This window comes from Platalea leucorodia (genome assembly GCF_965183815.1).
Source record: "Platalea leucorodia genome assembly, chromosome: 4".
Taxonomy (NCBI): domain Eukaryota; kingdom Metazoa; phylum Chordata; class Aves; order Pelecaniformes; family Threskiornithidae; genus Platalea; species Platalea leucorodia.
This window is the reverse complement of record NC_138826.1, coordinates 103840841-103866408: the sequence shown is the minus strand read 5'-3', so window position 1 is coordinate 103866408 and position 25568 is coordinate 103840841. Positions and strand designations below refer to the sequence as shown.

General features: G+C 35.8%; 1 protein-coding gene across 6 annotated transcripts in view; it reads left to right on the top strand.

The window, feature by feature from the left end:
* POT1 (protection of telomeres 1) overlaps window positions 1–25132 on the top strand; it is a 79076-nt gene extending 53944 nt beyond the window's left edge. For all 6 annotated transcript variants that reach the window (XM_082310860.1, XM_082310859.1, XM_082310862.1 and 3 more), the window contains 10 exons: window positions 3954–4114; window positions 6350–6438; window positions 7559–7603; window positions 8048–8204; window positions 11147–11352; window positions 14140–14275; window positions 16849–16943; window positions 18548–18639; window positions 22160–22265; window positions 23295–25132. In XM_082310860.1, coding sequence (XP_082166986.1) covers window positions 3954–4114; window positions 6350–6438; window positions 7559–7603; window positions 8048–8204; window positions 11147–11352; window positions 14140–14275; window positions 16849–16943; window positions 18548–18639; window positions 22160–22265; window positions 23295–23407 — 1200 coding nt within the window. In that variant the 3' untranslated portion in view covers window positions 23408–25132. The remainder of the gene's footprint in view (window positions 1–3953; window positions 4115–6349; window positions 6439–7558; window positions 7604–8047; window positions 8205–11146; window positions 11353–14139; window positions 14276–16848; window positions 16944–18547; window positions 18640–22159; window positions 22266–23294) is intronic.
* The last annotated feature ends 436 nt before the right edge of the window (window positions 25133–25568 follow it).

Genomic DNA, 25568 nt, shown 5'->3' with positions numbered 1-25568 from the left:
ATTTTCAGAAATCTCATCTCTGAAGCAGATTATTTCCTGGGGCATAAAGACACAAGCAAGAGCTACAACTAAGCAATGGTGCTCACTGCTTTTTCCCAAATTTCCCTCTTCCTCTGGCTACCTGGGGTGCATAAGGCTTTCTCGTTACTCTAGGAACCCCAGCCTGCAACTAACTCTCCAGAGCGCAGTTGCTCCCCATAGGTTGTAGTTCGTTATTCTTCAGCCTTTCTTATTCCAGTTTTTCCAGAGGTTCTCAGGATTCACTGACCTTGCCATACAACTCAGGAATAGGTCTATGACATGGGTTTCTCCATCTGGGCCATTTTGCTAGATGGTAAGCATCAAGGTGAGACAGCATCACTGGTCAGGCAGTGCACAGTAGGGGTCCAGCTGTCCACAACTGACTGGAGATTTCCTTATGTACATTCATTGCATATGTGGTACTGTCCACTCCTCTTATGGCTTGATACCATCAATTTTGTGTTGCCATGCATTTTCTGGATAGTACAATTAAAACAATTAACCTTGAGCATGCATACAAGTCCTAGTCCATAGTTTCACAAGTGTTTCCTTCGTGTTCTGTATCTTCAGATGCGGAATTTGAATATTTTCAGCTGTTCCTCCTGCTGTATACAATGTCATGTCTTTTTTGATAGTAGTTTGGGTTAAGAAGTCTTGCTTGTTTTTCTAACGTCTGAGTCACATTTCCAACCTGCAACTTATTTAAGTTACATGGCTGTAATATCTAGCTTCATGTTTTTCAGGCCTGGGTAGCATTCCTTTGACCTGTCAGTGGTATTTTCCCCACTTCTGTCTTTGTACTCATTAAAAGGGAAAAAAAAACCAAACTACAACACCCTCCCCCATCCCACCCCCAAGTCCTTCAAATCCTTTAATGGATTTAAGTTGGTATTTTTTATTGCAAAGGACCACACCCAAATGCTGTGATATGCCTCCTCTCATTTGCAAAAAGTTGTGAACAGTTTACTCAGTAAAATTAGACTGTCGATATGATAAAATGATGCTAAAGAAATCTCATTGAATGGCATCAGCCATAAAATAGGCATAAAAAGTAGTACAGGTGATTTTGTTAAGCGGTTCCTGTAGATAAAGACAGCATCTTTTCATGAGTGTCTTTCTGGCCAAATGTGAACATTTAACTGCCATGATAAATGACCGTTCCAAATTCATCAGTGTCTTAAATGTGAATACAATCCTATATGTTTTCAAATAATTATAAGAATTTGCTACGCTAAAAAGTTGGTTTAGTTGGCTAGTTACAGGGAACTGCATATGTGACTTCTTAGTTTTAATTCTTTTTAGCCTTAATACGTTTTTTTAAAATAGTCATGTTTGAATTGGACTGCAAGTAGAGTATTAGTATATTTTATATTACTGCAAGAAATCTGTTCTTATTGCTTTAATTTAATTTTAAATGAACTTGCTCTAAATGAGATAGGTAGCTCATAAACAGAACTGCTGTGAAGTCAAGTAAGGAGTTGGTTTTGTACTTGCTTTTAGTGATGGCTCTGTAAATCATGTTGTTTACTTAAATGTAGATTATAGTTCCTTATCAGTCAAGTATATAAAGTGTGTTTGGTCTGCAGGTATTCTGTAAACAACAAAAATACAGTAACATTTTTAGCCATAACAACCATATTTGCTCGCCACTGTTAACAGTAAGCAATGCTGCCTCCCAAAGGAATTCATGGAAATTGCACGTTGGCTTGCACAGTCAGGTCTGGTGGTCTGTGTTGACATTCATAACCTTCTGGACTTTTTCAGTATTTGGCAATGCTGATTATAATGCATCTCTTTAGTATAGTTCTAAGTTATATTAAAATATATAGAACAATAACGTTTTTAGAAAAGTGATCTAATAAAATGCATATATAGGAATATATATTTTTATAGTGATCATAAATCTTGGGTAGTTGAGTGTTGCAGTAAAACATGTAATTTGGTTGACTTTTGCATGAATTTCAGCACACTAGAAGGCAAAACCAGCATTTTGTATTCTTGGCTTCTGAGCTCTCCTCTCCTATGTTTAATGTTTTATGTTTGTACATATAGTAAATACTTAGTTTTTTCATACATGGTTTTGAATGAAAAAAAATCTTCAGTTATAATTGACTTTTTCCTGCTTATATACAAATTACTCTTGGGGGAAAAAAAAATAGTTTGGCACTATTATGTTGACATAAGGTTATTTGATAAGCAGAACTTAGCTAAGAACTTGTAAAAAACTTTCTCCAAAGGCATTTGTCGTAGTTATTAGCTTAGTTTTATAATATGACTGTCCCTTGCATTTTTGGATATTCAACATAATTAAGTGAAATTTAGCATCTGGAAAGAAAAAAAAAAAAGCCTTCAGATAAGCCTCTTAGCTACCATCTAAATGCACAAGCTGTCCTGTTGATATGCTTTGAATGAACAAAATGAGCAATCCCCTAATAGGGCAGATCAATTAAAACCTTGGTAAGAGCTCCATGCCAGAAGCAAAATAGGTGCAGGCTGAAGTGCACTTTTTATGTCCCTGGTGCCTGAATTTGAAAATATGCTGCCTTTTTCATGTGTGATTATTGTTTAAAAGAGCAGTTTGATACCAGCATTATATAGTCATTGTCTGTTCCTTGATACAGAGGAGGATTCCTGAATCAAGATGCTACTCTATCTGCTTTTATGCATATATACATACATTTATAGGTGTCATACTAAGATCTGGCCAATCCAGTCTAGTGGGAATACTTTTTAGGTTTCTACTGATTAAAGCAGGTGCTGAAGCTGAAATAAGACTTAACAGACTGGCTGCTCTAATATTACTGTTAATTGAAGTCAATTTAAAATAATTTATCATTTATATAGGGCCATTTAAAAGATACTTAGAGTGAACATAAATCCAGGTTATTGAATGTGTGTAGCTTGCCAGCTATCAGCTGGATCTTAGGTTATACTTTAAAAAAATATTTGGGTGCTAGTTAATTTGATTCAAAGGCCTTTAAAACACATCAAAGGGAAATTAACTATATAATTAAGTCTCTAGATTATCTACCTTTAGAACCTTGGTTTTGGTTTGGGTTTTTTTGGGAGGTGGGGAGGAGGGATAATGGGAGTGGGATTTTGAAATAAAAGCAAAGTTATAAAGATGTGTTCAATGTTCAGCACTCCATAACTTCTTTCTTAGGCTTATACAAATACCTAATCAGTCTATTTATGTAACTTGACAAAACTGTTTCAGAGAACACAAAATATTTCTAAGCAAAACAAGAAGGATATTGTCCATGTACCTGAGGAGAAAATCTAACAGAGTAAGGAACAGTGCCAAAATCTTTGAATTTCTAACATGTGTTGCCTTTTGTCCTGGTGCTGAAAAAATGTTATCTGTAATGTAAGAGCAAGATAGGAAAAGAAATGTGGGTAAGCAGATGTGTTTGCGTGTATACATAAATAGATAATATGCCATGCATGATGATGGACATGAGGTCAATTGCTGAGTGCGATCATACATGGACAAATAACAGCACATCAGTCTCTGGAGGGCTGTGTTGTGAATACAGAAGACAAATTGTGCCCTCAGGAAAAGAATATATTGGCTCGTTTGATCTGTCTTCTGAAGTCTGCTTGAGAATCAGATTTAGTAAGAAGGCTTATGCTGGTTCTGAATCAGCCTTTGCTGCCAGTAATGTTGTCTGATAAAGCAGAACAAACAGGTCACCCAGAGATGTTTTGGAGTCTCCACCTTTGAAAATATTCAGAACCCAGCTGGAGACAGCCCTAAGAAACCTGCTCTGGTTGACTAGTTGGGCACGGGGGTTGCACTATGCAATCTCCAGATGCCCCTGACAACTTCAGCTATTCTGTGATTCAGTGAAAACAGGCAAGAAGCTTTATAAGGCCTACAATTTTCCAAGTAAATAGCTAACTTTGTGTTATCAATGTTTTCTTTCTTTAAGATTGGAAGTTTTCTGAGAATTTACAGTATTCATACGAAACAAGCAAATGCTGACAATGAAGATGTCTCACATATAGAATTTCATCTTCATGGTGGCACATGTTATGGTCGAGGAATAGGAGTCTTACCAGAAAGTAACCCGGATGTTAAGGAACTAAAAGCGTAAGTTCCATATTTTTTTTTCCTAGATGATTCTGGAAAACTCTAGGCTAATGTAACAACGGTACAGTTTAGAATTGTAAATGTGTGTAAGAACCAGAAACTCTGGGACAGAATATGTCTTTAGCACCACTAAGATGAAGAGTAAGTATTTGGGGGGATAGGTAAATAAAGGCTAATTTTTCAAACTTAAGATACAGTGGGGATTAAGATTTCTATTTTATAGTGATGTAATAATAAGGCCTGGCCACATTAACATACTTATTCTGTTTTATAATGGCATATAATCCTGTAAAGATAAAAGCTATAGGTAAGCAAATACATTGAGCACATTTTAAGCATGTGCATATGTGTTACTTGGAAATGGTCAGACCTAAAGATTTTCAAAATGAAGCATATAATATAAATGCTTTTCTGACCTGCGTTATATACATAAGGATTCATAGAATCATTTAGGTTTGAAAGGACCTTTAAGATCATTGAGTCCAACCGTTAACCTAACACTACCAAGTCCACCACTAAACCATGTCCCTAAGCACCATATCTACACATCTTTCAAATACCTCCAGGGATGGGGACTCAACCACTGCCCTGGGAAGCCTGTCCCAGTGCCTGACTACCCTTTCTGTGAAGGGTTTTCCTATTTTTTCCTACTATCCAGCCTAAACCTCCCCTGGAACAACTTGAGGCCATTTCCTCTTGCCCTATCACTTGTTACTTGGGGGAAGAGACCAACACCCACCTCACTATAACCTGCTTTCAGGTAGTTGTAGAGAATGATAAGGTCTCCCCTCAGCCTCCTTTTCTCCAGACTAAACAACCCCAGTTTCTTCAGCTGCTCCTCATAAGACTTGTTCTCTAGACCCTTCACCAGCTTCGTTGTCCTTCTTTGGACACGCTCCAGCATCTCAGTGTCCTTCTTGTAGTGAGGGGCCCTGGGGAACACTACTTGTGACCAGCCGCCAACTGGATTTAACTCCATTCACCACCACTCTTTGGGCCTGGCCATCCAGCCAGTTTTTTACCCAGCGAAGCATACGCCCATCCAAGCCATGAGTAGCCAGTTTCTTCAGGAGAATGCTGTGGGAAACTGTGTCAAAGGCTTTACTGAAGTCCAGGTAGACAACATCCACAGCCTTTCTAAGTACTAAGATCTACTAAGTAGGTCACCTTGTCATAGAAGCAGATCAGGTTAGTCAAGCAGGATGTGCCTTTCATAAACCCATGCTGATGTGGCCTGATCTCCTGGTTGTCCCATATGTGCTGCGTGATGGCACTCAAGATTATCTGCTCCATAACCTTCCCGGGCACCGAGGTCAGGCTGACAGGCCTGTAGTTCCCTGGATCCTCCTTCCGGCCCTTCTTGTAGATGGGCATCACATTTGCTAACCTCCAGTCAGCTGGGACCTCCCTGGTTAGCCAGGACTGCTGACAGATGATGGAAAGTGGCTTGGTGAGCACTTCCACCAACTGCTTCAGTACCCTTGGGTGGCTCCCATCCGTCCCCATAGACTTGTGTGTGTGTCTACATGGTGTAGCAGGCTGCTGACCTTTTCCCCTTGGATTATGGGGGCTTCATTCTGCTCCCTGTCCCTGTCTTCCAGCTCAGGGGCTGGGTACCCCAAGAACAACTGGTCTGACTATTAAAGACTGAGGCAAAGAAGGCATTAGGTACTTCAGCCTTTTCCTCATCCTTTGTCACTGTGTTTCCCCCCACATCCAATAAAGGATGGAGGTTGTCCTTAGCCCTCCTTTTGTTGTTAATGTATTTATAGAAACATTTTTACTTGCCTTGTACAGCAGTAGCCAGATTAAGTTCTAGTTGGGCTTTGGCCCTTCTAATCTTCTCCCTGCATAACCTCACAACATCCTTGTAGTCCTCCTGAGTGGCCTGCCACTTCTTCCAAAGGTTATAAACTCTCTTTTTTTTTCCCTTGGGAAAGGTTAAGTAACCAAAGACCATGTTCCTTTATCAGGAATTCTGTTTCCCATAGTACAGATTTCTTTTGGAGTGTCTCATCTGCATCATTAATACACACTCCTGCAACTTCTGTCTCAACTGAGTTTTATGTCTCTGCTGGAAAATTTATGTCTGAACATTATATCTGTGTATAAACAGGTATAAACAGTAAGTTTCATAGAAGTGTATGTATAGTCCCATATATATATGTGTGTGTGTGTATGTATACATATGAAAGACTTCTCTAGGTTATAAAATATTTAGTCTTTTTTTTTTAGTTTCTTAGAATCTGTGGATCTGGCAGACAGTCAGAATATAGAAAGCATGTCTTCAATGGAATTAGATGGCACTTTTAACAATGTTACAGGTAAGCAATTGAAAGCTGATTTGCCCTTTCTTCTAACATATATCTGGTCAAGATAAGGTCAGTTACTGCTTCTCTAAGTGTATAATGTTACTTTCACATACAAAGCCTTAGAGAATTATTTTGGATTATTAGACTGGAAATTGCCATTACCCTATCCTTCTGTCTCACAGCAGAAGGCTTTCATATACATGGAAAAATACTTTCATAGGAGGTAGTGAATAAATTATTAAACACAGATGGTGTTCTTAATCATACTATATTAGATCAGAAAGCAAAGTGACATAACTCCCTCCCTCTGAAGGGGGATTCCTCAGAGACAGGCACTGAAAACACTACTAAACAGCTGCTTGCTGAGGAACCCTTCTAAAGCTGTTGGATGGAAAGTTGTGTCAGTGGCAGAGTTGCACGGTGCAGCGCCATGGAAAAGGAGTATCTTATAGATGGTTCTACAGATCCTATATTATTCTTTGAATGGTATTTTTAGCCCAGAATAAGAATAACTAAAAATGAATTAAACTCTAAAGCTGGTTGGATGTAGTCTTCATCTTTGTTTCTAGCTTTTAAAATCCTATGTTACTTAGCCATTATTAACATACTGTGACAGGATATTTCTAAAAGGGTGCAAAAGTCAAGAATAAATACTTCATGTCTAGACCATAACACTGCAAATTTAGAAAGAATTTTGCACGTATTTTCTGCACTGTGTTTGCGTAGTAGAGGTTGTTCAGAGGAGGGACCAGGCAGTCTATGTTGTTTTTAGAATAATGTGTCTATGCTCTTGTCCAGAAAGATTACAGGGGGATGAATACAGTTTATGTCAGCAGTATCATTCACAGTATACATTTGAAAAGTGTTCATTTTGATGAGCATTGCTATTTAATGTATACGCTAATTTCTCCTCAAATACATTAACTCTTGAAATCTAATGTTTGTCTCCTGCTTACTTTGCTTTTTCCTTTTTCTATATTGTTTTCATACATTATTAGGATTTCCATTTTCCTTTTTTCAGCTTTTGCTTTTGTATGTGTATCTGTTTGCCTATCTATCCGTTTTTGTGTGTCCACATGATAAAGAAGAACAGAAGGAAGGAAAATAATTAGGAAATTCTTCTTGATTTTAGATCTTGAATCACACTTACAGAGATGTCAGCAGTTATCTGTTACAGGTAGGAAACATTTTGACCTCAAGGGGAATTTTATTTTTACTAAAGAACAAAACCGTTTTTGAGACATCAGCTCAAAGGCTGAAATAATATCTTTTACTTATTATAGGAAGAGCTATTTTAAGAGTCTAAGTTTATGAATGTTACATTGGTTTTATTCCGTATTTAAAGGAATAGAACATATTTATGTATTCTACTTCCATTTGTATTTTTCTACATGTTGAATTTGTGTACCCTGAAGTATACCATGCACCCACAGCCTGTTGTGATTTATCTTAAAGGCTGTAGTAACGTGATAAAACTGAGGCTGCAACTGGGAGGGGAAGAGAAGCTGGGAATTAAGGGAAAATGCATACCTGCAATGGCCATCTCCTGTATTCCAAATATTATGGTGTTTAATAGGTATCCATGGCTTTTTGTGTGTGTCTGTGTGTTGTTATTTTGCAGTATTAACAGATCACCAGGATTTGCATAACACAGAACTGAAAACCATTCTGAACAGCACGGCTCCTCAACAGTATCGCATTAGAGCAAAGCTGAGAACTTACAAACCCCAGAAGCTCTATCAGTGTATTAAACTTCATTGCTCCAAATGCAACTCTTTGTAAGTGTTTCACACAATAAAAGTAATTAGGAATTGTTCTATATGTGTTGGGATGCTTAGATTTTCAGTGTATTTTCATCCTCTTTTTTGTGTAAAATGAGCTGAATCTAAATGTATTTCATTTTGAGCAAAGATTTGAAACTCACTGGTAATAGGTAGGAAAAATGTAATCATCAGATGAGTTCCATTTACAGAATCCTTTGAGTGCTTTCAAAACAATAACTTTTCTTTATTTTCAAATTAGCAGTGCAGTTTTTCCCATACCGAAGTTGTATTTAAGTACTCATTTCTGTATTGTGGTTTTAAAATAGGATATGCAAAAAGGTATGATAATCTCCAAGTGAATGAATAAAATATCTTTGACTAAAGTGTATCTTCCAGAGAAGTCATCTTTTCTGGATCCAAAAATATCAGGGAAACACCATTCACCTTGGTATTTTTGTCTTTTTTTTTTTTTACCTCAATCAGTTCACTGACCACTTTATCATTTTTATTTTGCCTTTAATGCCATTTGTCATTGTATCAAATAATCATACGCCATTTCTGGTGTATATTCATCTAAAAACGAAAGAAATTCTGTTTGAAAGGGCCTATTTTTGATTAAACTACTGAGTGACATGCATTACAGTGCTATTCATGATCATCTGAATCCTGTATTGCTTTTTTTTGCCTGACTTAGCCTACCATCAGTCTCAAGCAAACAGCTTTACTGTTACTGGTGTAAACTATTGCTTTTTATTAAATGATGGCATGTTAGCATTTTGAAATTTTTTGCACAATCAAGACTTATTAGATACAAACGCCACTGAGACAAAAAAATGCCCCTACTATCCTTCTCTTACAGCTTTTGGATGCAAAGTAGCATGCTTGCAGCTTTAACAATATTCGTCCTTATCAGATGTTGTTATAACATTCTCTTGGTTGCTAATGTGAGAGGAAGTGCTTCATCATCTTCACAACATATAAGTACATGGTCTTTATTGCCAGGTGTAAAAAGGAGATAATTACCAACTCTCTCTGCCACTTTTGTCACTTTTTTGATATATTTGCCAACTCTGTATAGTAATAAGCAGCTACAATTGATAGAATTTTGTTTGTTCCTTATGAACTTTATCCTTATCCCACAATTTTCCATGACTACTATAGCCTTTTTATATATTCATGACTTGTTAATGTCTTCATTTCTGTTCATCTGAGTCTCCTCCTGTTTCACATATTGCTGCCTGCTCTTTGCCACAGAATTAGTGAAGGCTTTTAACCAGATAGATTTGTGAGGCTTTAGTTAGCATATTTCCTACTACTACTACCACCATCCTGCTGAAGTGATGGGACTACTTGCAGTGCTTTCTGAGAAATTTAGCTTCTCTTATCTCAACTGTGTGAATCAGGTGGAAGGAATCAGTGAAATATAGTGAAACTGTACTGCAGCCTGGATTGGGTGAGTTAAGAGGCCCAGGAAGGAAACATGATTTAGGGGCATCCTTCTCTCCTACATGTTCTGCTGTGGCAGAAGTTGTTGTTTCATGTTTTAGCGTATGCTGAAGAGCCTGGCTGAACAAAGGTCAATGCAAGTTTGGTCCTTTAACACTTTATGCAGTAAGATGCACGTAACGCTTGGGGTATAAAATCCTTATGAGAGATGTATTTTTGTTTTTTAGTCTTTGACTGGAAGCTTCTCTGTAAATAGCAAAATATCGATATACATGGATGTAGTTTTATTCATGTATCCACATTACAGAAGTTTCAACCCTCATGTGTAGCTTGGTTCAAAAACAATTCATTCCATTCCTGCCTTTGCGGGAAATCTACAGGCAGGCTGTAGAGGCTGGAAGAGTTTAATGGGTATATCTGGAAAGATGACCTGTTATGTTATGTCCATTGCTTTTGCATTTAAAATAGTAATCCAAGAACACAGGTGGAAAGAGTTCATGTGAACAGCAGTGTGTTCATGAAATGAAAGTTCAGGTTCAGGAAGACCTCTTGTGTGCCAGTTCTACAGTCATAGCAGAAGAATAGCAAAGTTTGGTTTCATAGGCAGGGATTGTGCTATTCACTGGTGGAAGCAGATGCTCTTGGGTTTGAAAGTGAAATCGTCAGAATAATCTGCAGGAGTTGATAGTATTTTTTCTTTAACTGCACTCTGAAGCTTGGCACCTACTTTCTTTCAGTGTTTTATGAAACAGCCCAAGCTTTTGCCTTTTTTTTTTTTTTTCATTGTCCTTTTTGTCACGGTTCATATTCCACCTGAAGCTAGCAGGTCTGTCTCGCTTAGGAGAAGACATTCTAATGCATTTTTAATTTGTGTGCCAACCACTGGCTTTTTGCCTGTTGTTGGTAATGTTGGTAAAATTTGAATAGCCTGCATTACTTCTCTGTGGATGACAACCGGAAATGCATGAATGGTGCACTCCAGCAGGACAGGAGAGAAACAGTGTGGTGCAGAGTTGAAGATTTTCCATTTACAGTACATATGTGAAGCTATTCTACTCCTGCCTTTTTTTCTTGCCCCCCCCAAATATGCAAAGTAAAATAGGCTAGAACATAGAACTTGAAATTGTATGAGCTTATACAATCTTTTCACTCTGCTGAAGTGGTATGCAGTTGTATGGCCCTTTTAAGGCCCAACTGCAATCACATAAAGCTGATATATTTATTTTTCCATGGATTTATGTATGTGTGGATGAAGCAGCTAGGCTGCCTCTGCTCCTAGGTAAGATTAGATTACTTTGCATATTTATTAACAAGGAAATGAATTATCTTGTCATAATTTGCTATACAACTCTAAATGTTTAAACTGATATAACAACAGTTATTTTTCCTGTATATACATTAACTTTCATGACTATACTTTAAAATTTATTCAGAGTACTGTTGTCCTTGTTGCTAGATTGCCTAAGGAGAAGCTGTTAGAATTTACTTACTCATTTTGGAAATGGTTTTAGGCAAGAAGTTCCAGATGGAGATGACTTTGACTTTATTTTACAAGGCTCTGCCGTTACTGCCCCAAACCCAGAATTACACAATACATCCTGGTATGATTCTGCAATGTGGACTACACAAGACCAGAAACAAAGGAAGATAGCTATCCATTTTGTAAAGCATGATGAAATGCTTCAACAGCCTGAAGATACTTTACTTATGATAGAAGGTAAGATAAACTGCAAATATACCACTTCTTATGGCACAGTGTCCACTCTGAGTATCTACAAAGTTAAGATATGTTGAAGTTGTACTCAGTAGTGATGATAATGAAGGCATCTTCAAAGAAAAGAAAAACTCAGCTGGAACTTTAAGTTACTGTTGTGCAAACAGGAACAAGTCATCTGTGAAGGTCTTGTAAGGTGCTTCTGTCTATTTTAAAACTATACCAATAAGTTTATTGTTGGTTCTGCTAAAATTAACATCTGAATATGTGGTTTTTTTCTAGCTGTGCTTACTGATTTTTCAGTTCTGATTTGAAAACTTGCTGAGTCTTCTAAAAAAACCTATTTTTAGTCTTGATGTGGAAAAGTTTTGGAAGGCTTCTAATACAAACCTACAATTAACTTTGTCAGCCTCTGGATGTCAGTGTTGTTTCAGATTAATAGAGCTTCTTGCAGTGTGAGATTTTTTTAGTGTGGTTTGTTTTTTATCAGATTGCCTCAGGGAGGAGAAATAGCCACTGAACTTTAAACAAAGCAATTTAGCAAGAATACTAATAAGGAATGTTTTGAATAGAATAAAAGTAATAAATAATTGCATATAGTACCATTCAAAGTTTAAAACAAAGTCTTCAATTGTGCTCAAGTAGTGGACTGAATAAGCAAATGTAAGTCAGGTGGTCCTTTGTGTAAAGGTCAATGACAAAACCCCTTCTGTTTTCTGCTTTGTTTTATATTCAACTAGTTCTGATAGCTGCTTTACTGCTGACATGTTACAAACTGGAATTTTTTTTTTTTTTTTTTTTGCAATTTAACCTTATCTTTGTGAAAAACAAAAGAAAAAAGAAACTATTTCTATTCTATTTTCCTAAAATAACTGAACAATATAACTTGGTAAATCTTTTTTTCAGATATTAAAGTGCCAGCAGCTAAGTATGCCTGTATGTGGATATATGTACTTCATGTCGGAACACAAGGAAAAGGCATAATCAGTGTCTTAGCACTTTTTTTCAGAACACTGATCATGAACCTTGCCAAAGCTACATGATGTTTTAATTTTTATCTTTAATTTTTTAGAGGTGGAGATTTTGAAGTCTCTCTAGAAATCTTCCCAGCACTTTTCCAGATACAGACAACCCTTAAAGGTCAAACACATTATGACGTTTATTAGACAGACATGGTCTAGATTCTACTTCTTTGGTAAACATAAGCAATTTACTCTTGTACAACACAATATTCTTCCCCATAATCATTATGCTGAAGGAAGGAGACTTCTTTTTGAGTGTTTGGCATCTGTTGGGCTGGAATTGAGAAAATAGTTGGATAATGGACAGAATTTTACATGACCCTCCATAGGGAGTGAGGGGAATCCATAACCGTTGCTACAGATTAGTTGAACTGAAGAGTGAAATGCTATGGTTAACAAGTAGATCTTTGCGTGTCCTCATTATTTGTACATGAAATCACTGTGATTCATATCATTGTCAAGCCCTGGTAATTCCCTGTGTTTTATGCCAGTCTCTTAGAAGCCAAAATACATTCGCTCAATGTAACTTCATATTACAGCAAAGTTGAAATTCTGGAGACCTTTTAACAATGTCAGTTAAAACTACCCTGAATTTTGTATGTTAATCCTTCAAATGAGAGTTCAAATGTATATGAGAAGCTTTATCTGTGTCACTGTACATGGAGGACCTTTGTTTTCTAACCTTCTGGGAAGCCATTTCAAATATCTGTGCTTCTGTTTTGTTTTTTTTTTTTACTAGAAGTTAAGTTCATTGAGGAGGTTACATGTTGTGCATTTTTTCATCACCAGTAATAATGCAATTTTATTGATTTTATTTTCTTCTTTAGTTACCTCTGCAATGCAAGTAACAAATACATGAAATTAATATTTTACAATCCAGTGTCGTAATTACTTGTCATAAAGTCTTTGAAACATCTTAGTTATAGTGGTAGATCACACAGTTGTAGAATATATTTATTTTAAAAGTTTGCTCACTTTTTTAAATTGTTGTTCACAAGCTGATTAAATCATGTATTTTTATTGAACTATTTCCAAATAACTGTTCTCTGTGTGTTAAATTAATACATTTGCCACACTTCCTCTGAATTGGTGAAATGTCAGAAAGATTCCGTAATCAGTTCTGCAGTCCATCCTACAGAGACTGAAGGCAGGTTATCCCGTGATTTATCAGAAATGTCAAAGAACTTTTTCTTGTCACTGGAATTGGAATATCTCAAGGTTTTAGCTGTAATATGTTAAATTTCTGCTGTGTTCCTAGCATGGCCCTGATGTAGTAGCACTCAAATTAGCATGAAGTTTAGTGTTTCTGCATTTCTTACTTCATGTCAATTATGATGTGGTTGAATAACTACTTTTTCATAAACTGCTGGTTAAAAATTAATAGATTTTTTTGCCACTTAAAAGCTGAGAAAACAGTTACTTAGGAGCGATTGCAAAAAGTCAGTTTATTCTTTTTTTCGCCCCAAGAAAATTGCTAGTAAAATCATAGGAGAAATTATATGAAAGTGATACTAACTAAATATAATGTCATGATTACAGTGAGGAAGATATTAAGGCATCTGCTCTGATAAATGTCCATCTTCGGTTCTTTATTGAGTCTGTTGTTAAGTAAGAGTGAGAAGGTTATGAACCACTTTTTCAGTTTTCCATAGTGGGTCTCAGTTTTTATTGAAGGTCCTGAAATCAACACCTAATTAGCCAAAAAATGCAAGTTGTTCAATTTGTTCTTGATTACTGCTTAAAAAACATGTTTTTCTGTTTTTAATAGGTGGAACACTAAAAGAAGTCTGGAAGCTTACAAAAAGATTTAAATGTGTTATTCCTGTGAGATCCACAGAAGATGACCTTGAGTTATTAGATCTTTCAGCTCCTTTTCTTTTACAAGGGAACATAAAATATTATGGGTAGGTTAAAAGTATTTGTTGATATTTTAATAGTTGCAGTAATAGATAGATATAATTTTCTTCAGTAATTCAAACCACAGTGCTCAAGGGATAACTTACCCAAAGATTCTTTGATGCAAAATACATAACATGATCAGCAGTACTGAGATCAGAGATGAAATGCCATACTACTATCTCCTATCAAAGGACTCAACTGCAGTTGGGCTTTATCTTGCTCTATAAATCTTAAGCCCTTAATTACACCGCACCCCAGGTTCTGTCTTGCCTGTGGTGTGTGGGTAGGACAGTATACTACAGAGACAGAAATGCACATATGACACTCTTTAGGTTGCAAAAATGGCTAAATCTTCCTCTTTTACTCCAGATCTTGCATTTTCTGGCCATAAAAATACCATTTTCTAGTCTTACTTGTTAGACGAAAGTCAAAACATATGTTGCTTTAAAACGGTATTAAACCTATTTGTGGATGTCAGTCACTGTAGAGACATCTTCAATGGGTTTCTGAATTCCACAGTTCCAAGGCTGTGGAATACAGTACACACATCTAGGTCTCGTATCTGTGCTACGCCATGGAATATCGTGTTCCTGCTTGATGAGAGCTAGCAGCAGTATGTTCTCCCAGTACTGCACAGCAGCATGCAGTTACTGAGCTCAGAAGTACCAGTCTACTTCATACAAGCTATCGAGTCCTCCCTCTCAGCAGTCCTAAGAAGTTCAAGAAGAGCGCTGTGTTGCACTACTTCCGTCCTGTAGGCAGTAAAAAAATTCTGTGCAGAAATATTGCATGTTTCTTATGAACCCTAAAGTTTCCCATAAGGACCTGATAAAATGAATACAGAAAATGATTTCTCTTTGTCATATATTGTTTTGACCTTTCCAGATATGGCTGTCCACAGCTTTTTTAAATAAAGGCAATATATGGGTATTCCTACTGGGACTGGATCTTCACCAGTACAAAGTATTTCCTTGTACACTTTCATAATCCATATATTTCCCCAGCTATGCACAACTCACCTTCAGACATCATTCTCTGTTTAAATGGCTGCATTGCAAAAGCCAACGCTCTGTAAGATATTCCATGATTGCTTATAGGATATTTAGGAAGGAACTTCACAAGGATGTTGACATTTCAGAGCTTTATTCCATGCACTGTTTTTATCAGTAGCATATATTTAGCAAAGTCTAAAATTAAAGATTCTGTACAGTAGAATGAAAAGCAAAGTTATTTTTGCTGTAGGAATGAGCTTGAATACCTGTATAAATATTTATATGTGTGTGCATATGCATGTACATTCATATCTATATATATAAAAATAAACACAAACACACTTCCATATAAAAACCAAAATTCACAGCTAGGTTACTTTATTGGAGTTTGGGTTGTTTTTTAAAGGAAAAAAGTAACTTCATTGAGCTTGGCTTTATATCACTTGAGCAGAACTAGTGCTATTGATTTTTATTACATGTTTTGCTTGTAATTCTAAAAGATAATGTCTGTTTTAAGTTCTAACTGTAATATACTAGCACAGAAGCTTAATTTGGAAAAAATAGTTGTTCTGTAATTTTATTGCTTGAGGCAAATGAGAACAGCTTTCAAAACTGTTCAATATTTTCGTCCACTTGCAGCATTTGCTTACTATATAACATGTAAAATTTATAATTACCGGTGTAAATACACCAGTAACAAAATTTGTTTTAATAACTCATAGTTAATATTTTTTAACAGAGGTAAAGCCAAATTTCTCTTCTAACCCTGTTGTGTTTTTAGAGCATGCTACAAGTTCAGATTCATTCCTGCTTTCATAAAGTGAGATGTTCTTTGTATTGCTAAACAACAAAGTAGTGACATATGAATATGTTTAGCAGTGATATATGAATATATGTTTAGCACTGTAGTGATCTTAGAATCATAGAATGGTTTGGGCTGGAAGGGACCTTCAAAGATCATCTACTCCAGCCCCCTGCCATGAGCAGGGACATCTTTCACTAGATCAGGTTGCTCAAAGCACCATCCATCCTGATCTTGAACACTTCCAATGATGGGGCATCCACAGCTTCTCTGGGCAACGTGTTCCAGTGCTTCACTACCCTTATCATATAGAATTTCTTCTTTCTGTACAATCTAAATCGACCCTCTTTCAGTTTAAAACCACTGCCCCTTGTCCTGTCACTACAGGCCTTGGTAAAAAAATCTCTCTCCGTTTTTCTTGTAAGCCCCCTTTATATATTGAAAGGCTGCAATAAGGTCTCCCTGGAGCCTTCTCTTCTCCAGGCTGAACAACTTCAGGTGTCTCAGCCTTGAATTAGAGTTTTCCTCCTTTCTATTCACCGAGGTGGTCTTTTCCAGACCAAAATTATTTATTTCTTCTCAGGGATAACTCAAAAGCAGCATTAAGGGTTTTGATGTGGTCTAAAGCTTGTGTGTCTAGTAAGATAATTATTTTAAACAGCAATAAATACTTTTGCAATCCCACTGAGTAAGGAAATCAGATTTTTTTTTTTTCTGTGCAGAAAGCTTCTAGTATAAATAAATCAGTGTTTGGTTAGTCTCAGTATCTTGTTTTAAATGCTAGGTGCAAGCAGTGTTCAACTCCAAAGCCTATCAAGAGTCTAAGTTCCATTGCAGCAGAACAACGACCATCATGGGAACCAACTGAAATAGCACAAGGTCAGCTGACACGATATTGTCCTGAAATACTTTTGTGCCTTGATTCTGAAGTGTTTGTATGAAATAGTTTGGTTTCTGGGTTGCAGTTTAGTACAGAAAGCATGTAATTTATGGTTATGCTTGAGTATAAAGCTGTAAAATTTATTCACCTTTCACCAGTTGAAATAACATATTTACTTTTGAAACTATTACAGTATGAACTAAAGGATTTTATATGTTGAATAGTTTCTTCTACCATAGGTGTCCACTATTAACATCTATCATAATATAGACATGATGAATTTTTGGTTGCAGATGTCATTTTTAAACTGTGTACATGCTTGTAGTCCTAGAAGTTAGTCTTGCTTTTCCTTTTGAAGATACAGTTTTTCTGACCTGAACTAAAGAGAGTCTTATTTAATGACTAGTACAAGTTAGACTTTTATCTTCGGTAAGCCTTATCAATGCTAAGCATATTCCAGAGAGTCTGCAAGAAATAATATTCAAATGAAAGAAATTATACCATAACATATATGTGTGTTCCATGCTTTGTGTGTTCCTTGTGTTAATTTATGTAGTCAACACGTTCAAATGTTGGAGGTAAAATGGAGCTTAAAACTTCACAACACATTAAGGAAAAAGAATATTTTCATGTTTATCAATTCATGTTCTAACTTATGAAGTTGGAATAACTAGCAGTATCTAAACTTGGTAAAGACTTTATAAAAGAAAAAAAAACTACTTGAGCAGTACAGTGGTTCTTGTAAATAACCTGTCATAATTATATTCTATTAAATAAATGTGAAGTAATACATAACTGGCAGTGTTACAGCAGCTGCGATTGACATTTAATTCTCAAAATGAAAACAATAATCATTAAATGCTTTCTGGCATTTAAACTATTTTATGTATATTATTCTTTTATCTGTATTGTCAGACTAAATGATAACCTGCAAGTATATCAGATCACTTGAACGTAAAATGACGAGCCAATTTAAGTAGATGTACCCAGAAAAGACTGATGCAGAGTTGCAGTAACTTTGTATGTTTAAAAGATATTTTATCTTTGCAGCATAACAGTTACTGCTGCCAGTGAGAGAATGACTACAGTCATTTACTTATGCTGGAATATTTTCAGAACTGCCAGCAAAGTTTTTCTGAATAAGACTTTGCCTGGTAGCTTTTACTACATTATATGAAACAAATTGTTTTCCTTAGAAGATATGTTTTCAGGTGGAATGCTATGTTATCACTGAATTAAGAGCAAGTCTCCTTTAATCTTCCATGGATAAAACAATAGGAGTAGGAGCATCCTACCAAGGTAGTATCTAAGATCTAAGCAAATATTAGGATTTCTTTTGCTAGGATGAGAATAAGTACTTAAAAATCTTTCTGCATTTTTATAGACACATCTATTAAAGTGTTTCTAGGCAAATTGCAATGCATTTTCAAAATATGAACCACATTTTGCTATTCAGGGCCTCTATTTTTTGGCCTGTCAATTTATACTTCCAATGACAGTATTCAAAGTCAGTTACTATTAAAGGAGGGATATTGTCATCTTGAGTTGTTATGGTTTGTCTTGCATATTTACTCTAAGAAACAGATTTTTTTTTTTTCTTCAGTTTTAGGTATTGAGCTGCTCCAATATGTTTTTATTATGAAGTTTACACTGGTTGATGGAACAGGAGCACTAAATGCATACCTTTTTGATTATGTAAGTAAATCTAGGTAAAGGTAGACTTTACACATTATGTGGGTTTGGATTTTATTTGTTTTTAAATAGCAAATATATGTACAGAAGTATTCATTCTATGTTACCTGCAGTGTTTTGTGGGGACAGTTACAAGTGCTGTAATGTTGTTAATACTGTCCATCAATGAAGATGCACAGAAAGTAACTTTTAGTAATTTTTCAGTAAAATATCAGAGTATAGAGTATCAAAGCATAAAGACAAAATTGAAGCTTATAGGTAGATTATTTGGTATTTCCGTAGACTTTTATACATTTCCATGTCTCAATTTCTCTTTTATGGGCAACATTAAATTATGCAGCTTGAATTCTGTGTGAATGATGGGAGTGTTTCAGGATTTATGCAGGTAACTTCTGGATTAGTTCAAACTCTCATGACCTCCTTTTTTAACTCTCAGTAGAATCTATCCATTCAGTAATTCTTGATTTTTGTTTCATATGACCATGAGGTAGAAGAGGCCTTTCTTCCCCTGAACCTAGGCAGGACTCAGCTATAGCTATACAGATATTTGTCTTTGATTTCAGAAGCAGTTTATTCAACTACTTTGCTAACCTTAGAATTAACTTATCTTCAGTTTTCTCTGAAGCAACCTAAGACCATTCCTGCTACCTGAGTCACTGAAGAACATATGGTTTTCTTGTCATTAACCACTGTAATTTTACCTTCTGAAGGCTAAGAAACCATCATTCATTCTATCTTCTTCCATATAAGAGGTTTTTTTCATATCAGAGGTTTTTTTTCTTCCATATCAGAGGTCTTTGAAAACTCTGACCATCCTCACTGTTGTTCTTCTGGACTCTTCCCAGGTGGCCCACATCTTCCTCGAAGTGCTTGAAACAGTACCGTAACATGAGGCATTGCCAGATAATGCTTCTATATGTATAAGCCAGTATGGTGATCACTTAATTTCTTGCTTACTGATTGATGGTATAATCCCTTCATCTCTGACTAGAACCTCGGCTTTAAGAAATTATTCCTCATTCTTTGTTTGAGCATTTGATTTGGCTTGCTTAAAAGCAGTATTTTATACACGTGTCAGGTGGAAAAAGGGGGGGGGGGGGGGGGGGATTTTTTTGTCCTACTAGGTCTCAAGTTTGTCAAAAATTAATTCTAATTCTTTAGTCCTGTATACTTGCAGTTCCCCCAGCTTGGTTTTGTCTATAAACATAGTGGGCCTATTTGCATGTCACTAATGAAAAATCTCAAAATCACCAGTCTTAGGACAATCCCCTGCAGAATCCACTTTAGATGTCTCCCATGTTGACAGTAAACTGCTGATTACTCTTCAGGATTTTTTTTTATTTATTTATTTCCTTTTTACTCTAATTCATAAGCTTTATTATTAGATCAGCAGTTTGATGCACAAAGACGGTTTGAGTAAGATTTTTTTTGTGATGCTGAAGGTGGAGGATTTCTGACTGACAAGAGCTGGTCATTGCTTCCTGCATCTCCAATTTAGGGCTGAAGATGAATTGTATATGTATAGCATCCTCCTTATTTAACTTACTCCTTTACATGTATTTTTGTGTGCAGTAGAAATCTCTGTTGCTATGTACTTTGTGGGTTTTTTCCTTTTGTTTTAACTTTTGGGCTTTTTTGTTTGTTTTCTTTTGTTTTGTTTTTTTACATACACATGCACACACCCATTTTAGTTACTACCCTAAACTTTGAGATGCTATGTCAATCATTTTGAAAAGGGAAAATAATAAAAAAGTGAGAAGAACTTGGTAATGAAGAGAGTTATAATCTAAAATATTATAATAATATTATATTATATATAATATTATTATTTTTATTATTATAATAATTATAATATTATATTATTTTTATTATATTATTATATAATAATATAATAATATAATAATATAATAATATAATAATATATATAATCTAAAATAAAGGTACATTGTACCTTTTGTCCTTCTATAAGTGCATTTGTGTGGGTTTTTTTATTCCAGCAGTTCATAGGTGGGAATATCAGGATCTCACAATACACATTTGGAGCAATCTATCTACCCAAGTGGAAAATAGTGTAGTGGCACTTCAGAGTTATAACTTTGTCCAAAATGGGACAGAGAAACAATTTAGTGGGAATTTTTTTCCCCACAGCAGTGCTATTCAATGTGTATATATCTGCATATTTTCCACCATTGTACTAAAAGGCTTTGAATGGGACTTTGAAGGGGATACTCTTCCTTGTTTAATTTTAAGACTGTAAGTAAAAATAATATTGGAGAAAATGTAAGTAAATGTAAATTTCAGCTAGTCATCTTTTCCTTCAGCTGTCCTTTTTCCATTTTATATTGAGAAACTAAACTGCAAAAGGAAGGTGGGGGAAAAGATTTTAAACCATCTCTTGATGCAGAATTCCAAAAATCTCTACTTCAGGGTAGCTCAGATTCTGCTCAGTACTACAGCTTAGCTGCAGGAAAAAAGAACGCAATTTCTTCTGAAGTGCCAGCTGCTAGCATTCCTGCTGGTGGTACTTCAAAGACAAGCCAATACCTTCCAAGCCTAAACTCAGGTCCTTCAGCACCACCTGAGAAGGAACTGGGCTACTCTGAAGTGCAACTTTACACTAGCTTCCAGTCACGCTTCTGTAGGAATGCTCTCAGTTCTTTTCTTTCCTCTCCTCTTTATAGGAAAAGTCACTGAAGGAAAAAGTCAAAAAGTTTTATAGTCAAAAGAAGAATTGGAAGAGTGAGAGGAAAAAGTAGTAATCTATGTCAATTTTGCTGCTGGATTATCTGCTAACTTCTGATCACTTCCATTAAATGTGTCATACAAAAATTATACAAAGGCAGATTATTCTGTATTTGTATATTTTAACAAAAAGGAGAAATTAGCTCATTTTGAGAAGGTATAAGATGATGAGCCTTTAGAGATACAAAATCATGTAACAAACTTGGAAAGAATAAAATGGGAGTTTTGTCAGTCATGCTTAGTGTATATGGTTTAAAAATACACAGAAAAAGTTTATTTAACATTTCACAGTATAAGCCTTTCTCCATAGTTTCTAAAACTGTCAAAAAATGAAACTCAAAGTAAGGGAGTTCCGCTTGTATGAAGCCAGGTTGCAGTGCCCCCTTGTTTTCAAGTGACTTTGTTCCTCTCAAAATGTTCTGCTCACTGCAGTGAGGGACTGTTGAGGAGGACTGACCATCCTCTCCGGCCATAACATTGTCTGGTTATGGAGGTTTATGAGGAATATCTGCCAGTTATATATACAGACCTACATCTGTGCTTTCTGGATGGCTGCAGGCCCTGAATACTCAGGGGTACTGAAATACAGACTATTAATTTTTCAGACAGTTTGGTTTTTTTCTGTATCTGAACAGTTTTAGAAATAATATTGTTCTTCTGTTGTATTACCTGTCTGGATAATTTTAAATTCCTTAAATGATAAAAGAACATGCAGTCAGGGTTCTGGCTAATGATTTCTTACCCCTCTTCCCATGCCTCATACTTTTCTGTTCTCTTCCAGGAAAAGTTTTTCCAAATTCCTGCCTCTGAAATCTTAACTAATAATTTTCTTCAGCAAAAGATGCAGATGACCATGAATACGCTCTGTCCTCCAGGAAGAAAATTAGGTCAGCTTGCCATTATTTTAAAAGGGGAATGGGAAGGGAAAGGGTCTTTCAATCTGCTATTGCATATGCAAAGTCTTAGAATTCAACTTATGCATGGGCAAATCTCAGAACAGAGAAATGCAGGAGTCTGTAAGGAGAGTGCCAATTAATTTGCATTGATAATTTTCTTTACTAGTAGAACTCCCTTTTGAGAAACAAAAGTAATGGTTCAGTAAATTCTCATGTAGCATGCAGTGATGTGTGAATACAGTCATGTCTATGCAGGCACTAACATTTGTATTCATATGGAAGTTAACCGGAACACCTCATACTGAATGTCACAGCACATTAGGGAAAACTGAAAGGGAATTCAACATATGGCACATGCTTTGGGTGAGATTCTACTTTTGAATGCACGTGCTGATTTAGAGCATCCCTTGCTACAGGAAACGTCCATGGAAATTGAGCAAAACCTTAATCCAAATCCAGTCAGAGAGGTTTTTGTGCAGTATTTCTGTTGTGGCAGAAAGTAGCTCTGCCTAAACTACACATGTCCAAGGTAGCTGTATGTCTCTGCCGCAGCTCCGACCTCCGGAGCGTACTCCCTCTAAGTACATGGCAGTCAGTGACCACCACAACCACCCTGGAGTCTTTACCATAATTATAAAAAGTGGCCCCATTGTAATGGGTGTAAAGGATGTTCCCTTTGAGACCAATTAAATTGTATCATTGAGACACATGGAGATGAGTTTTTCTTATTGGAAAGTCTTTATATGTGCTATACTGTGCTACAGCTACTGGTACCAAGCCTTTTGGGGGGGGTGCTGGGGCAGGGAGGGTGAGGCTTGGAAGATTGTCACTGAACACCACTTCAGATAGTGTGGGAAATTTTAAGATACAAATTGGAATTTCCAAATTAGTAATTCATTTTTCTTCCTATTAACTATTGTATACATTTAGATATCCTAGTTAAGATCCTGCTCAAGTTATACTTCTCTCCTATAAAAGTTAGAAATGAATATTAAACAATAATTTGGGTTTTCTTTGTAGATGATTTGCCATGGCTGGAATGCTTCATCAAGTCCTATAATATCAGAGATGCGATGAAACATCAAGTTTATTACCAAATTTTTGACACTACAGTTGCTGAAGATGTTGTATAGTGATGTGTTGCTAATAGGAAATAATCCAGTAAGAATCTAATTTTGGGGGTTTTCTTTCTTAGGAATTCAGCCCATATGTATGAAGTTTTAGTTTGTATATTAATGTGAATTATGCTTTGATGTATTTACTACTTTCCTGGCATACAGCCTTGTGGTCTGAGTGCAAGTAGAGGTGCTAAGCTTTTCACTGGAGGCTGCTTGGCCCAGGCTGATGGAAGCAATCTAGTATCCATCTCTCCTTCAAAAAGGCAGTGATGAGGTTACTCCAAACTGGTGAGTTTTGCTTAGAAATACAGTCAGAATTATGCTGCTTTGTTAATTTCTGTATTAAAATAACTTTCCCTATTTCTCAGCAGAGATAGGGAAAAGGAGGTCGTCAGTAAACTTTGTCAGACTACTTTATGCAAGCATACATTACTTTTCTGAGAAAGCCAGTTTGATAGAGGTTGGCCATTTTGAGAGATTTCTTTGATTTTGCACTGATATGTACATGTACACAGAACTCTTCCTGTTAATCATACTAAGGTAACTGCTATGTGTACCAGTTACTATAGATTTTGATGGAGTTCTGAATGTGACCATGTAATGATTATCACTAAAGTTAAAGTCAAGCCATGAAAGTAAGGTAGTGTAAAATTGTAAAATAAATATTGACATTTGCTAGATCATAATGATTTATAAGGTGGCCCCATTGGGTACAAAAGTTGTTAGCATGCTTATTAGCTGCGTCTGTGTTTTCAAAGACTCTCATGTATCTGGCTAAATTTACTGTCAGATTACACTGCCCCGATCTGCCTTTTCTGTCTTACGTAATCAGATTGTATGACTAATTTAGAGATACAGAACTGAACTGGTGATATCATGGCTTGAAAATACTGCTGGACTAGAAAAATTACTTGGTGGTCTTATTTTGCATTCAGAAGTCCATAGGACAAATTCAAGACATGTTTCTCCAGTGATAATTAATGTAGAAATTCCTGTCAAATCAAATGCTTTCTATTAGAGCAAAATTACTTAATATTTACAACAGCTGTTTTTTAAGGGAGTTCAGAAGCAAGATGGAATACTTGTAAGTAGATTATTATTTTGATAGTAGATGACATTTTATTTTTTAATTTTTCAGGGCTGTTTAGTAGATTATGCAATTTGTCATTTACAATTTCATCTAAATATTGTCCGATAATATTCTAGTACTCTAAAAAATTATGCTGAGTTTGTATGTCATAAACCAGGAAATTATGTTCCGTATTGATTGGTGTATAGGAAGAACCAATAGTAGAAGTCGTTTGTGGATATTTCCTTTAAAAAATAGGGAAAAAACACTTTGGAATTGAACAAGCAGTTTACCAAAGAGAAGTACTGGCTTATGAAAGCTTGCCTGAGTCTGTGAATAAACACATAAGTGAAAAATAGTCATAGCAAGTTATTAAATGGATATTATAAAGCTTTACACACTGGCCATATCCGAGTGATTTCAGAAGTTAGGGGTTAAATTGAAGGCAATCTTTTTTACTTTTCTTGTACATAGTGTATGAAAACACTGGAAGGAAATGTTTTTATTTTTAGATTTTTGTTAACAACTCTGATAGATATTGATATTGTGTATTTTTTCTAAATAAGTCTTCATAATGTAATATATAAGACTATGTTTTGAACTTTGGTGTAAACTAAATCAATTTCACCATATCCCCTGTCTGAGATACCTGCCAGAAAACTCTGCATATACATCACTTGATTTTTCCACTGTTGAATATTGTATTAAAATGTTTAATAAAGATTTTTCCACATATTGAGGTTTTTTGTATTTGACTTTTAGTTCCGTTTTCATGAGACTGTGAAAACTTTGTCATCAGTAGCCTTCATCCAAGAAAATGCTCCAAATGAATGTTTGTATAGTTTGTTAGATTGAAACATACATGGTTAATTCTCTTTCTAAATATAATTCATAGAAATAATTGTAATTAGTAGTGAAAAAATATGTATTTGACAATACTAAAGATCACCGTATAGAAAGGAATTAGTGCACAGACAGTTGAGAATGTTTGTGTCTCATTGGTAGCCTTTATATGGAGTTTATATGGAGCAATGGAAGTCACTGGGATGGGACTCTGACCTTTAATTACTCATCCTGGTCAATGCTGAGGCCTGTGAATAGCTGACT